Raw genomic sequence first — 13926 nt, forward strand, 5'->3', positions numbered from 1 at the left:
GCGTTCCTTCTCGCCTTCGGTCTCTACAGACTCATTCGCGCATAATGTCGCACGTCGTAGTTTTCAACTCGTACGCGAGGACTTTCAAAATCCCGACAACACCCACCAAGTACTTGACTGAAGTCAGGGACGAGGCATGCCAGAAGTTTGGCGTCAACAAGGATCAGTTTACGCTCAAGTCGGTTGCAAGATACTGTTCTACTGGATCACGACTAACCAGGCTCCAGGTATAACAATAAGCCTATTTCCCTATCCCAGCAAATACGGCTAGCGAACCTTCCCCAGGGAGCCCGATTGGAGCTTGTCCAAGCATCGCGATCACCCACCGTTATATCCGTCGCGCTCCAGCTTCCCGCAAGCGAACAGAACAAACGCCTTACAAGCAAGTTTGCAAGCAACACTTCGTTATGGGAGATACTGCGACACTTCGAGAGTGGTCAGGGGGCCAACTATAACTTCACACAGCGCGGTATCCCTGAGATGAGCGGCGCATCTGGTGCTGGCAGGTTACACTACGAGCAACCCGTCATAACGGTCATGCCAGGCCACAAGGAGCAGTCCAACTTCGTCGAGCTACAACAGACTCTCAGCCAGCTGGGTTTCGATAGTGGGTCGACCTTGCTAAAGCTGTCATACAAGAACAGCGGCACCCCGCTGGAAGAGGCCATGGCACAAATAACGCAGTACTTCAAGTCTACTGAGCCTGCGTCTGCTGGTGCGGGAGGTGCACATGCCTCGACAACCGATCAATTAGCATCAATACCTGATCCTGCCCAGGCAGCTCCGGAGGCGACACAAGTCGTAGCAGGCGAGACTGTTCGTAACGATGAGCCTGATCCAGAGCCAATGGAAGTCGATCCGAAACCGGCTGCGCAGCCCGTACAAGAGCCCCAAGTATCTACAGAGAACAATGCGACCGAGAGCGTGGAGAATATTTCGCCGGCTGCAGCGTTGGCTGCAGCAACATCAACAGCGTCGTCTGCACCTGCAGAACCTACTCAATCCCATGCACCAGCCCCCCAAACCTCGTCACAGCCATCAGAACAATCTCGCAACGTCCAGATCTTTTCTGCGCCAACATCGTCAACTCCACAAGCAGCGCGAAATGCCTTCAACGAAAGTGATTACCTTCCCACCATCGAGCATGCAAAGGCACATCAAAACGCGTTGTTAGGCAAAACACGGAACACGAGGCTGCTGTCCGACAAAGAGTTGGAGGAGCAAGAAAAGGAACGACAGGCCAAGATCGACGCGGCAGCCGAAAAGGGTGGTGCACTTCGCATACGGATGCCGGACGGTGCGCTCATTCAAATGAGCTTTAACAAGAATGATACTGCAGTTGGTCTGTACGACTTCGTTCGTGGGTTTTTGGAGAAGAAGAATGAACCCTTTCAGCTCAAGAACACGAGTCCAACCGGTCGTCTCGTCCTCATTCCACAAGACAACAAGCGTTTAGTGCATGATCTTCGTTTCTTCAACAACGAGCTTATCACTTTCCAATGGGCCGACAATGCTAGCGCTGAGGTGAGGGCAAGCCGGCATACTCTTTCGCAGGAATGGCAAGCGAAGGCTCAGGCGCTCAAAGTTGAAGAGCCAGTACGAGAGGAAAAGGCTCAACCCCAGGCTTCCCAGGGTCAGACAGTCGCGGAAGGCAAGCGTAAGGCTAACATGAGTAATGAAGAAAAGGAAAGCAAGCTGAAGAATCTGCTTGGAAAGGGTTTGTTCAAGAAGAAGTAGGACGATTCGCGAACAGGCATGTGATTGTAGACAGTCATGTATTTTCAGATGAGCATTTCCTGGGAGTTTGATATCGGCGATGGAGCGCTTTCTTTTCTCCAGTGCACTGTAAGTCGGCGCCTAGAAGATAGTCATTGGTAGCAATTAAGAATTTTGATATGCGAAAGATGGTGTATATCCTCGAGACTTTTCTTGAAGTTGTGTGACGCGCTTTTTTAGGTGGCTGGCTAGCGCAAGACGCCGCCTGCAAGGACCAACCTACAGCGACCATCCTACCTCTGTTGTCAACATCTCCACCATAATCGGTCCCATCAGAACGGCTTCTGAAATACTCTCTGAAGATTTGACGGGTTCAAAGTTGACGATAGATGTGGTGGGAAATATGTGTTTCGACAGGTTTGTCGCGCGCCGCGATGTTACCACACGACGAGCATGAAATGCGAACTTATCTATATACACAGCTTCTCACTCTTGGTGTGTTCTCTCGAAGATTCGGCGGTGTACAAGAGCAAGGAAGTCATGGCCAATGATGGGTAGGTCATAGGTTTCGGGGCTTGAAATGCCTAATAAGCAAGTACAAGATGATGCTTTCTACATCGCTCTGGGCATTTCGTCTCTTAGGAAGTAGCCTTCACTAATAGTTCGCCTGGAATCTTGTTTGATTATATAATTTGGATCCATTGTGCTGCTTTGACATTCGACTTCGACGCGTCTCTCCTTCCCCAGGGCTTTGATGACCAAAGTCAGCGCGTCGCGCTGCCTGATCTAGCCGCAATCTTCACTCACCTTCACCACAAGTGTAGGAGACAAAGATAGCTCTCGGTCCTCTAGCCCCATGGCTCCATCACCGAAGCACGACAGTCGGTGACTTTTACAAATACGGTATGCGCGCCGCTTGCACCTACCCAACACACACTGATATTAGTACGAGCAGATGGACGCACAGTACGTCACCGAGTTAGACTCAGACAGTATGGACGATATCATCTTCGTTCGGTCGGTCGAGAAGCCACAAACTCCGAAAGCTGGTGGTGGTCGTCCAACAAAGCGCGCAAAGCCCAACGACGTCCCAGCACGAGCTGTTTCCCCCAGCTTAACGAAGCGTGCAAAATCTAGCGGCATGCCAGCGCAGGCTGTTTCGCCTGGTCCAGCAACCAAACAGAAGCGCGACAGCAACAGCTCTCAGACGACCACCTCTGATGCCCACCCCAAAGTGTCTCAATCAGAACAGCCGTACACGGAAGAGGAGAAGTTGTTCATGTTTGAGACACGCAAAGCCTTGGAACACGCGTTAGGTAAAGAAGCCTTGGAGGCCCACGAGAAAGTTCTGACGGAGGAGAAAGAGAGCACGGAGAAGTATATCTTGGACCTGGAAGCGGCAGTGAAGCAGCAGCATGGGACACCTGTAGTGCACGAAACCCTCATCCAGGACCAGATTGCTATTCTGAAGGTGAAGGCCGAAGGACACGACGAATCCGCTAGAACAGAAATCAAGCTTCTTCGCAAGAGCAACACGAAGCTTGCAGAAGAAAAAACCACTATTGGACGCTGTGTTCGGCTACTCACAGATGAGAACGTCATTCTCAAGAGACAATACGAAGGCGCCAGCGCGGAGATTCAGATACTTCATGAACATAAAACAACGCTTGCCGAAGAGAATGCCGCACTTTCGCGCGACCTCAAGCTACTCAAAGATGAGCAAGGCACTTACAAGGCCGAGCGACAAGAAGAAGCCTACAGAATTGCAATCAAGACACTCCGAGAACAAAACAATAAGCTCGCAGATGAGAAGGCCGCACTTGCACGCAACGTTGAGCTACTCAATGCAGGGCACGACAACCTGAGGGCCGAGATCTTCGCCTTGACCCAGGACGTCTGCGACCAAAAGGAGCTCTACAAGAAGGAGATGAACGACTCCGAAGGAGGTATAAAGGATAATGCGCGAAAAAGCAAGAAGCTCACACAAAAGCTGAAGCAGCGCAACAACAGATTGATCAAAGAGAATGTCAATCTGTCGAGGAAGGTTATGGAGCTGGAGACAGATGACTCTACAGAACTTCTTGAAGCACGACAGCGCATCCAAGAACTTCACATCCAAGTCGAAAAACTAGAGCAGGGCTTCCGTCAGCGCGGCGAACAGCTCATCGAGCTCAGCAGAGACTCCATGTCGAAGGAAAAGATCAAGATGCAGAAGAAGGCAGCTGTCGAAGCTAGGGATCTGCTGCAGACACGTATGTCTGGCATGTTCAAGAACTATAGGATTCTCTTCAAGAAGAACACTGCTCTGTTGGATAAACTAGTGTCAGTGGCTGAAGTGGGAAGACTCGGGAAAGTAAAAAAGGCTTACCGTCAAGAGATGAAGCTGCTAAAAGGTCAGCCACTTGAAGAGTTATACGAGTACAAGCATCAGGTCTGATCGATGTCGTCGGCGATCTGATTTAGCGAGAAGATCGTGTGGTTCTTATGGGAGGCTTTTTGTCACGAGGGTAAAAGGAGACGTCTGCTCAGAAAAACGATCGCGTGCGGGAGGCTTTCAGTGTATAATGCCGTTTACGTTGCTATGCCAGGGAAGAAGTCCGTTGGTGGCATCATAGTGACCGCTCTGTGCATCATCAGATAGGTTCGTTGACTGAAGAGGAATAGGTGGAGACGCGAGTAATTAGCTAGTCAAGCTCAAATATAGCTCCTCTCTCTCACACCTTTCGTATCCCATGATCAGCATGTCATTTTGATGGAGATGGGGTCTGCTGATGGATTCAGTATTTCTGAGCGAAATCAGTCTAGCTCCACTATATTGCTGGTATACGTGCCTATCGTGGTAGTTTGTTTATTTGCCTTCTCGTTGTAAGCACACGATCTGTCGTCGACTCCGCGCAACTCACAATATGGCGATGATAGGCCTGATGAGAAGAGCGAAGCTGGAAAATGGAAGCCCGTAGATGCGGCGCTGTAAGGGAAGTAGGTGATGACAGAAGAATTCATGCTCACAGCATGCTTGTGAAGTTGTGACTATAGTTGGATTTGTGGTTGGGATAGGTGACAGGTATGTAGTATCATAAGTCACAAGATGACATGTGTATTTGTCGTTTAGTCCACTCGCAGCTCTTGTCCAGTTCGTCGCAAACCTATTGCACGTCGCTACAAGACCATCGTCTCCACATTCTAGCACTGTTCCTCCATCACTGCACTCTACACACATTTCTTCACAACGCAATACCTAGAAATCCGATCGTATGAGTGGAATCTCCCAATCCGTCGATGGAAAACAAGTGCCCGCTGTTCAAGTCATCGAGCTCCCTCTCCAGCGCCTGCAATCCGAAATCGAGATCTTGAAAGTGAACACAAAAGACCTTCCGCAGGAGATCAACGACCTAAGAAACAAGGTGCTCGATATCGAAGCCCAACTGGCACCTGCTGCCTTTTCGAAGGCCTTTTCTTCTACTATCCATGATCTTACTACCAAAAGCAAGGCCGCAATCCATACGAAGGTGGGAAAAGTGCTAGAGAGTCAAGAGCTACGAGACAGAGTTTCCAGTCAGGTTGTCGAGCAGATGGAAACTGAGAAGACGCAGAGAGTGCTGCAAGACTATGCGAAGAAGGCTGTTAGTAGTCAATCCCCAGAAGAGATCTTCGAACGATTGCACTATATGGTGGATGAGGTATTCGTTGGCGTTAAGAAAAGAATCGACAAGATCGAAAAGGAGCTCACGGCGAAGATGGAAGTACTAAGCAAGGAGGCGGCTAGCCGGCAGGAATAAGGGATTAGTACATCTAGGAGTCAATCTCGAACGGCTGAACACGTTGCCTCCAAGTACGTGCTATTCATCTTGTGGCGTCTTATGTCTTTCTAAACTTCACACAATAATTTGATTGTTTACTCGCCCACTAACATGCCTGTAACATGCCCATAAGCCTCTAGAAAGACTGATCGTACATCGGGACATGAAACAACTCCATCTTTGCTACCAAGATGGCAAGGTAAAGCACAAGAGAGACGAGAAAATGGAGAAGGACGAAGACAAGACGAAGGGAAGGACGAACAAAAAGGAGGAAGATGAAGAGGAGGAGAGTGAAGAGAGTGAGGACGAAGACGAGCTGGAAGTGGGAAAAGGATAAGATGACGAGAGGAAGACATGAGGTATGCAACCTTGTCAAGAAACGCGCCACAGATGCATCAAGCGGAGCTCACATTTCCATCATCATGTAGTTCCATATTCAGCGCCACCGAGACCCTCATTGATCATTCCAAATGCAAGTAAACTAAGATAATTTCTTCCCCTTTCCCATCCATCGCTCATGTTGATGCCTTTCCAGGACCCAATCGCTCAATGCCATGGTATAGTGCCCGAATGAATGACGCCAGTAAATGCCTTGATGAAAAGCTCGCTGAACCAGTTCTGATGCCGCTAAAAACAGTTGTGAAAACAAATATACACTCATAATCACATACACCGAGTAGTTGTAACCCGCTCAAAGCTAAAGGAGTGTCGTGTCCAAAACACCGATAAAACACGATAAAAAAAGAAAAGTCCATGGCAGCAAAGTACCATTTTAGATAAGGGGGCCCGCCATCATAGGGCTGCCCCGTGTGTTGTTTGTCAGTGTTGATTCGTATGCCGCCGGGGAGCCAGATGAAGATCCTGGTCGTGGGCGGTAGTAGCTGTTTGCATACGCAATCGGAGGAGCGGTATAGGCTCCCTGTTGCGGCGGGAGGACACCAGGTGGTGTGCTGTTAAGCATGTTGCGATTGCTCCTGCGTCGACCGAGGACTGGTGATGCTGGAGCGCCTTGAACCGTGCCGGTAGAGTTGATAGACTCATTCGAATTACTCCTCACATGCTGCGCTGTGGTTGGCTGCTGCATTTGAGGAGAGCCGGTAGGGTTCGCTGGACGCTGGAAGCCCTGGGTGAAAGGGTTGGTACGGGCTGGCACGCTAGTGTCTCGCTGACCAAGTGCTTGTCTTCTAGTCTCAATAAGTTCCCGAGCTCGAAGGTTACGCTCGTCTGGAGTCAACCCGACAGGGCGAGCGGCCGGCTGTACAGTAGCTTGTACGTTTTGCGTAGGCGATGGAGGCGGTCTGCCATTCCCATCTGCGCGCAGGGTTCGTGTAGATGCCTGTGGAGCGAGCTGACGCCGCGACGGCTGTGGTCGTAGATTGAGACGTGAGGGCTGGGGTCTCATGCCTTGCGGTGGGTTGCCAGCTTCTCTGATATTAACGCGAGAGCCTGCTGGCCGCAAGGTAGCTACGGAGGACTGGTCACGGAGAACTTGACGGGAATTGCGATTACGGACACCGCGTGCCTGCACGAATGCAGCCCAAGGGTTACCGCGTGCAGCGAAAGGGGGAAGAGCTGCGCCTTGGACATGCAAGCCCATGGCAGCATGAGGAAATGCGTTGGCCGCATTGAAATTGCCAGAGTTCCTTCTGCTATTCGCCGAAGATGGACGAGCGCCAACACGACTCTGAGGACGATCTATCATATCCATAGCTGCAGCTGCCTGTGTCTGCGCTATGGTATCGATGCCATTTTGGGATGAGGTCGTAGAAGTGCCAGGGGTCAATATGGTAGAAGCATTGCTATTCGAACTAACAGAAGGTGCACGATCGAAGCGGCTCATGTTGCCGGCACTTCCCATCGCCGGTAAGCCCGGAGACATGGCGCTTCGTCGAGGTGGGGATATTGGGAGCCGCGGATCCATTATGTAATTAGAAGTATTGTCCATAAGCGGCGTTCGTATGCGCGCAGGGGGCATGAAGGGGGAGTAGGCTTGCGCTGGACTGGGTCGGTTCCTGTTCCTTGTGCGAGGGCGAGACAGCGGTGTGATAGCCCGTGGCTCAACGTCTATCAACGCGCCCGCCATCTGGTGCTGCTGCAGGGCCGCTTGATGAGCAGCGAACATCCAACTGATGCGTGGATCGTACTCGCGACGTTGCATCCGCGGCGCCCTTCGCCTGTGCCCTTGCGAGTTGTCCGAGTTATCATCAGTATCCGCCTCATTCGTTCCGTCCCCAGCAGTGGGCCCTTGGTTGTTGACGCGAGCAGCAGGGTTTGAGAAGGCAGCATTATTTCGCAGATGAGCTTGTGAGCGGCGCGTCCGCAGGGCGTTCATGGCGAGTTCGATGTCGCCTTCCTGATCAGAGTCATCGTCGTCCGCTTCTCCATCTTCGTAGTGGGCTGTCGAGGTGGAGAGGATAGAGGATCTTCGGCGAAGACCACGCGAGGTATTCAAGGTGCGAACGTTGCCGGTTCTGGAGGGCGGGCGTATGGGGGCACTAGGCCGAGGACGATCTGCAGTAGGTGTTAGAGAACCGCCCATTCGGCTTCTGTCATTTGAGTTCGCAAGCGGTTCCCACCCAACGGTCGTCCTTCCTCCATCGCTGTCATCTTCATCCTCTTCTCCCATCTCGTCGTCGTAGTCGCGTTGCAACTCCCATCCCTCCTCTCGCAATAGCGCCTGGGTGTCTTCGTCGAGCTCCTCGTTGGAGACGTCGGTGGACGTGGTTGAAGCTGTCTCACGAGAGGATCTTGACCCATTTGCTCGATGTAGAACGCGAGTCTGGGCAGGATTCCTTACTCCCCTGCGGATCGGTCCTTCATCTTCCTCGTCTTCGTCTTCTTCCTCAACGGTACTAGAGCGGTTTGAAGACGATTCAGACTCGACTATGCGACGCGCTCGGGCTTGTGCACGCGCTCTGTTGTTGAGTTGTTGAGGAACAGGACCGGGAGTGGACGACGCAGCGCTGGGTGAACTCGACGCAGGTACGGCCTCGTCGTCAATGAAGTCGTTCATGGAGGAATCCTCATCCAGGCCGTCCTCATCTTCTTCCTCGACCGTGTCCATTTCGTCACCGTACAGGTCTGAGACTATGCTTTGTGAGTAGGAGCGTCGGCTGCCGGCTTCGCTGTGCGTGATTGGACGTCGTCTTGCAAAGGCCGCTGCGTTGGGTGGTATGCCAGCCTCCAAGAATCGTCGCATCATGAAGGAGTTTTGGTCGGGAGGATATGCACCCCAATCCTCCATGCCATCTCCGTAGCCGTCGTAGTCCGGGTCCTCCATGTCCATCTCGGCGTCGAGATCGTCCTGATCGTGCTCTGACATTTCGTCCATGTCGCTGAAGCCAGTGAAGCTGTCACCCCATGAGACCTCGCCTGTCTCGTCGAAGATCAGCCCGCACTGGGTGCATCCGCCGTCTTCCAACTCCCAGGTGCATACCGGACATCGGTCAACACCATCTTCCTGATCGCGCACGACTTGCAGTGATGGTCCCCGTTGGTGATGCGATAGCCTGAAGCAGCCTTTGAAGAGACCGCCAGCGCGGAGGTCGGTATTGTCCTTGTCTGACTGCACGGCGTCGGCCTCTTCCTTCAGCCACTTCTTGTGGTCTTCGATGCTCTCGCCCGCGGGTAGTAGTTCGGCTCGTGCGATGAAGACGCTTGTCATGTCACGTATCTGGCCAGCTATGTTAGATATTCTCGCTGGGGTTGTATGCAGGCTGACTCACCACATAGGCGGGGGCCGGTAGGTCCTTGACGACGATGCGGCAGTCGGGACATGTCTTGCGGGCCTTGTTGGCGACGAACCATGTGCAGAGACACTAGACTTGTTAGAAAGTGACAAGTGCAGCGGCAAGGTGCGCATCTTACTGTATAGCAGTAGGTGTGCCCACACGATATGGTGTAGGGCTGGTAGAGCAAGCGGTCACAGATCTTGCATGTGAGATGGGAGCGGAGGCTGTCAAACTCGGACTTGAGCGCCTTGAGTTGCTGCGGGACGTTAGCGAAGAGGTCTGTATACCAACACGAACAGCGGCCCGTACTTCATCTGCCCTGCTCGGCTGTGTGGGCTCGTCCTTCTTGCTCAGCATCTTCTGCTTGAGGCTGTCCTTGCTTGCCGCCCGTGTCGGCTTGTCCTGGTCGATGAGTTTGGAAGCCGACCGGCTGGCAGTCGGGGTGCCTCCACGCCCGGCCCGTGAATTTGAAGGCATGCCTTGTGCCTGGGAGCCAGCAGCGGTATGTGAAGTCGTGTTGGACGAGGATGCGATGGACGAGGCCGAATTCTTGGGGCGAGCGGTGGGCGGGGTTGGCGACGCTCGATTCTCCATGGCGGGCGGCGGCTCTCTCGTTTCTCTCTCTCACGGCGAGGTGCAGCTGGGGGTTGATAGACGGAGCATCTGCTCACATGGGACTTGCCCTTGTAGAGAAGAAAGACTATCGTTGGCAGTGGTTATGCATGCAACAGCGGGTCGACTAGCCTAAGCATGTTGGCGCTCGGTCGCTGCTGCCCTTGCCCTCCGACCCGTTTGCCGCAGCAGCCGTTCACAATCGTCTCTCACTCCCCTCCTTAGCGCCAGCAATGGGCATATCATTACTCTCCAGCGCCAACCATCTCCACGACTATTCATCTCCCCATGCAGGGTACTGTCTGATTGGATCTAGTCTTTCTATTGCGAGCCTGACCCGCCAATGACGTGGGCCACGCGACCTTTCACATTCCTGTCACAATTGCTTCCATGGCTCCGTTCAACCATTTCTCCACACCTTTCTTTTGAAACCTTTTTTCTCATCAATCTGTAACCCAGCATACTTACAATCCAAACACGGCTGCGCCCAGCGCTCCTGCCGCACCGAACAGAGCCTCTCTCCCTACACGGCCTGTAGCTTTGGGCGCTGCATCACCATGCGCCGTTGAACTGGCCGTCAATGTCCCGCTTATCATCGCTTCCGCTTCATTCAGCATACTGATCAACACTGTGGTATGTGCGTTAGCGATTGGCCAATATGACGTCTAAGCATCGAGTCACCCAGAGAGAATGCCTACTTATGGCTGGCACTTTGTCGGCCCCTCCGTAACCAATTGTGACAAGCATCTTGGCCGCACTGCTCAAATGCCCTAAGCTCGACATCTCCAGATAACTAGTCCCATCCTGAACCTCGTCCCAGGTCCACCTCATGTTCTCATACTTAGCGCAAGGCCGCGTAGTCTGATCAACAGCGGTACTGCTGCTGCATCGATACTCGTATCGCGGACAAGTCTGACTCGACTGTCCAACGGTGGTCTTGCTGCATTCGTCCCAGCGGAACGAGAAATCAAGCCTCCCTAATCCTTTTTGCGTGGCAGTCATTCTACCCGCTTCAACAATTTCTTCGGCGCAGACCACTGACTGTGGACAAGCCCAAGGTTCCGTGCAAGACGGATGGTCTAAATTAGGTCGACAATCGATGACATAGTACACGTAGTCGCCACGAGCGGAAATGACTGAAACGTGGTAGTTGCGGTATTCATGTTTCCAGAATTTGTCGTTGGTGTAGGATGTAATGTAATCGCCAGAAGAAGCGAGGGGAAATGGAATGTAGAACGGCAGGAGAGTGGGAGTCGTCAAAGGAGAGTCCTGTGCCGACGTCACTAGAATAAATGCACACAAAGTAGTCAGGACGGAGAGATGCATATTGCAAGGCACACTGGCTAGAGACCAAGAAGCAGCATCATAGGGACTATATCATCTGTTGCTCCGGTTGCCAACACGTCCCATGGATCCTTTCAATATCATATTGCCGGTATCCGAAGCCACGATGACTACAAGCTTCCTGCTTCAGCAGTTCTATCATCTGACACATTACACGATTCGTATTCTGTGGGTGACAAGCGAACTGCGGCTATACTATGTCAGCTTAGGGTTGTTCGCTATGTCCAGGATTCCGGATGTAGCCTAGACGCAGGATCGAATGACAGCTTGGGCGCATAGACAATGAACAGCATGTCAGCACTCCCTGATAAGAAGTCCAGTGATATTTGAATGATTCGAATAGCCTCTTCAACGTACACTTCCCACGTCGCAGTTTTTGTGGGACTCCCCGGCCTAGCTCCCGTAGTAGCCTTCCCGCCCCCACACTCGATGAAGAGGCGACAGAGTTAGACGGGTCAGTCAATACTGATAGAACGATTACTGCTTAATGCTTTCCGCCTGAGTCTCGAAGATGAATCCTAGGGTAGCGAGTAATTATGATTGGATCTGGTGGCATTGTGAAGAAAGTGCCTCCAGTCCTTCTGTAGACTCTGATGAATGGAAAACGTCAGTATTCGCAAACCTACATGGATTGGATATTCAGTGGAAATGTAGATTTCATGCTTAGAATATGAAAATGCAGGGAGACTGGTAGTTTGTCGGGAAAGTGCTCATCTCCTACTCTTCCGTCTGCCGTTGTTATCGATAACGCACCTCCTCGGCGCATCATCAACTCTCTCATCGCGATTTATGCGCCATCGCAAAACCATCCTACAGTTATACACCATCGCGCAATTCGAGCCATCTTTCTAGGTACCTTGATTTGGGTCCTTCGACATGTCCGAAAAACCAACTCCTTCGAAAGCCGACCAATGGACTGGCTCCAAAGCTAGTAAATTCGACAAGTACGCCACCATGACATCCGCGTCGCAAATGTCTGCTACACAGGACGCGCACTGATAAATCGGTATAGCAAGGCATACAGTGAATACTACGACCCTTGTCAGGAAGCCGCGGACAGGAGCATAAAGTGTTTGAAGAGGAATGGAGGAGAGAGAGCTATGTGCTCGGATTTCTTCCAGTGAGTGCAGCGTCCGTAGCAAGTTCAAGAATCAGGAAGTCGAGGTGTTCGTGGGGATATTACACAGGGATTGGAAAGATATCCTAGAAGGGTTTTGCTAATGTGTTTGACCAGGGCATATCGAGATTGCAAAGAGCAATGGGTACGTCCCGCCCATCCCCGACTGGCCCAGCACGACCACGACCATCCCCTCCTGCCCATACAACGCGCCGTATCATCGCTATGGGACAAACGCTAACGATTGTATAGCAAGAAGCGAGGAGAGAAGCAAGGAGGAACAAGTCGTGGTTTGGCTGAGTGGTGTGAATAACGCTCGTGGTGAGCAAATGTACAACATCTCCTCTCTGCATAAGCACGGCGTTTGATATAAGCTTGCGTTCACTGTAATATATTGGGATAAATTGGGTTACTGGTCTGTTGGACACAAAGGTCAACGGGTCGTTGGAAAGTCTACAGAGAAACGGTTGAGAATCATTGCCTATGCTAGCTCGATGCGACGATTCGAGCAGAACATCTACGCTGTCACCCAAGCATACATCGCGCAGATCAAAGCCTTTCAAGCTATACATATGTATCTGAAGCTATAGCTTTTTCAGAGACCTCCATCTGTTACCGCGGTAAGCGCGAATTCAAGCTCCAAAACACCCTGACGTACACAAGATCACGCAATTTCCCCAGACAAGCAATCAGCCCACCTCCAAGTCCTGACGTGCTCGATTCATTGGTCATGCTCGTCGTACTTGCCCTGGTTACCTTGCCCTTGCAGTAGCATGAGGCTGTGTGCTGACGATCTGCACCCCACCACCCCACTAAAGCTACCCCTCCAAGGGCCCTTCTAGCTGCCTTCCTTCTTTCCGTCCAAAGCTTCCTTCCATCTTCCACTCACCTCTCTCACTCCAATCAATGAGAAGCTTCCTTACCCCTTCCACCGTTCAACGCGCAACAACCCGAGCCTTTTCTACAACCGCACGCATCATGGGTGTCCAGAAGACCATCCTCTCAGAGGGCAACGGCCCCTCCCCACAGAAGGGCGACAAGGTCACCATGGAATACACTGGCTGGCTCAAGACTAGCACCGGCGACAAGGGCAAGCAGTTCGACAGCACCACCGGCCGCGGTCCCTTCCAGACCCCCATCGGTGTTGGTCGCGTCATCAAAGGCTGGGATGAGGGTGTCGTTCAGATGAAGCTCGGCGAGAAGGCTAAGCTCGACATCAGCAGCGACTTCGCTTATGGCTCCCAGTAAGTTTGATTGGAGCTTCTTGTTTGCGCACAAGTACTAATATTCCTGTAGGGAGTTCCCTGGCTTGATCCCCCCTAACTCTGACCTCATCTTGTAAGTTTTGCGTTGTCACATACATACCTGGGTACAAATGCTGACTCTAGAACAGCGAGGTCGAGCTCAAGAAGATCAACTAAGTCCACGAAGCAACCAATGACGAAGGGACGTAACAGTCGCCGTTACAAACGTTGGGATAGCAAAGGGACCAGCATAACACTCAATACACGAAGTTATGAAACCTATTGCCAAACTTCTTCGTCTTACGTGCAAGCTGCTTGCTTTCTTACATTCTAAATGTTTTTGTTGATTGATTTCTCAGTAT

At 51.9% G+C, this 13926-nt stretch overlaps 6 protein-coding genes across 6 annotated transcripts; 5 read left to right on the forward strand and 1 right to left on the reverse strand.

Annotated features, from left to right (window-relative positions):
* Window positions 1-44: 44 nt before the first annotated feature.
* Window positions 45-1737, forward strand: J4E82_003316 (uncharacterized protein; the record flags this gene model as incomplete). Its single annotated transcript, XM_051729605.1, has 2 exons — window positions 45-178; window positions 228-1737. 2 exons carry the CDS (start codon window positions 45-47, stop codon window positions 1735-1737), a joined length of 1644 nt encoding a protein of 547 aa, XP_051590639.1.
* Window positions 1738-2470: 733 nt separating this feature from the next.
* On the forward strand, window positions 2471-4153 carry J4E82_003317 (uncharacterized protein; the record flags this gene model as incomplete). The annotated part of the gene is made up of 3 exons (XM_051729606.1): window positions 2471-2479; window positions 2569-2619; window positions 2672-4153. The coding sequence occupies 3 exons, from the start codon at window positions 2471-2473 to the stop codon at window positions 4151-4153; spliced, it is 1542 nt and encodes a 513-aa protein (XP_051590640.1).
* Window positions 4154-4970: 817 nt separating this feature from the next.
* Window positions 4971-5495, forward strand: J4E82_003318 (uncharacterized protein; the record flags this gene model as incomplete). The annotated part of the gene is made up of 1 exon (XM_051729607.1): window positions 4971-5495. One exon carries the CDS (start codon window positions 4971-4973, stop codon window positions 5493-5495), a length of 525 nt encoding a protein of 174 aa, XP_051590641.1.
* A 793-nt stretch (window positions 5496-6288) lies between these two features.
* J4E82_003319 (uncharacterized protein) lies at window positions 6289-9841 on the reverse strand (the record flags this gene model as incomplete). The annotated part of the gene is made up of 4 exons (XM_051729608.1): window positions 6289-9189; window positions 9242-9334; window positions 9384-9503; window positions 9557-9841. 4 exons carry the CDS (start codon window positions 9839-9841, stop codon window positions 6289-6291), a joined length of 3399 nt encoding a protein of 1132 aa, XP_051590642.1.
* Window positions 9842-12079: 2238 nt separating this feature from the next.
* On the forward strand, window positions 12080-12620 carry COX23 (Mitochondrial copper homeostasis protein; the record flags this gene model as incomplete). Its single annotated transcript, XM_051729609.1, has 4 exons — window positions 12080-12147; window positions 12216-12323; window positions 12438-12465; window positions 12573-12620. 4 exons carry the CDS (start codon window positions 12080-12082, stop codon window positions 12618-12620), a joined length of 252 nt encoding a protein of 83 aa, XP_051590643.1.
* Window positions 12621-13298: 678 nt separating this feature from the next.
* FPR1_1 (FK506 binding protein proline rotamase rapamycin-binding protein) lies at window positions 13299-13741 on the forward strand (the record flags this gene model as incomplete). The annotated part of the gene is made up of 3 exons (XM_051729610.1): window positions 13299-13564; window positions 13617-13658; window positions 13714-13741. 3 exons carry the CDS (start codon window positions 13299-13301, stop codon window positions 13739-13741), a joined length of 336 nt encoding a protein of 111 aa, XP_051590644.1.
* Window positions 13742-13926: the final 185 nt, after the last annotated feature.

This window comes from Alternaria postmessia (assembly GCF_024291825.1).
Source record: "Alternaria postmessia strain BMP 2775 chromosome Unknown scaffold_14, whole genome shotgun sequence".
NCBI classification, from domain to species: Eukaryota; Fungi; Ascomycota; class Dothideomycetes; order Pleosporales; family Pleosporaceae; genus Alternaria; species Alternaria postmessia.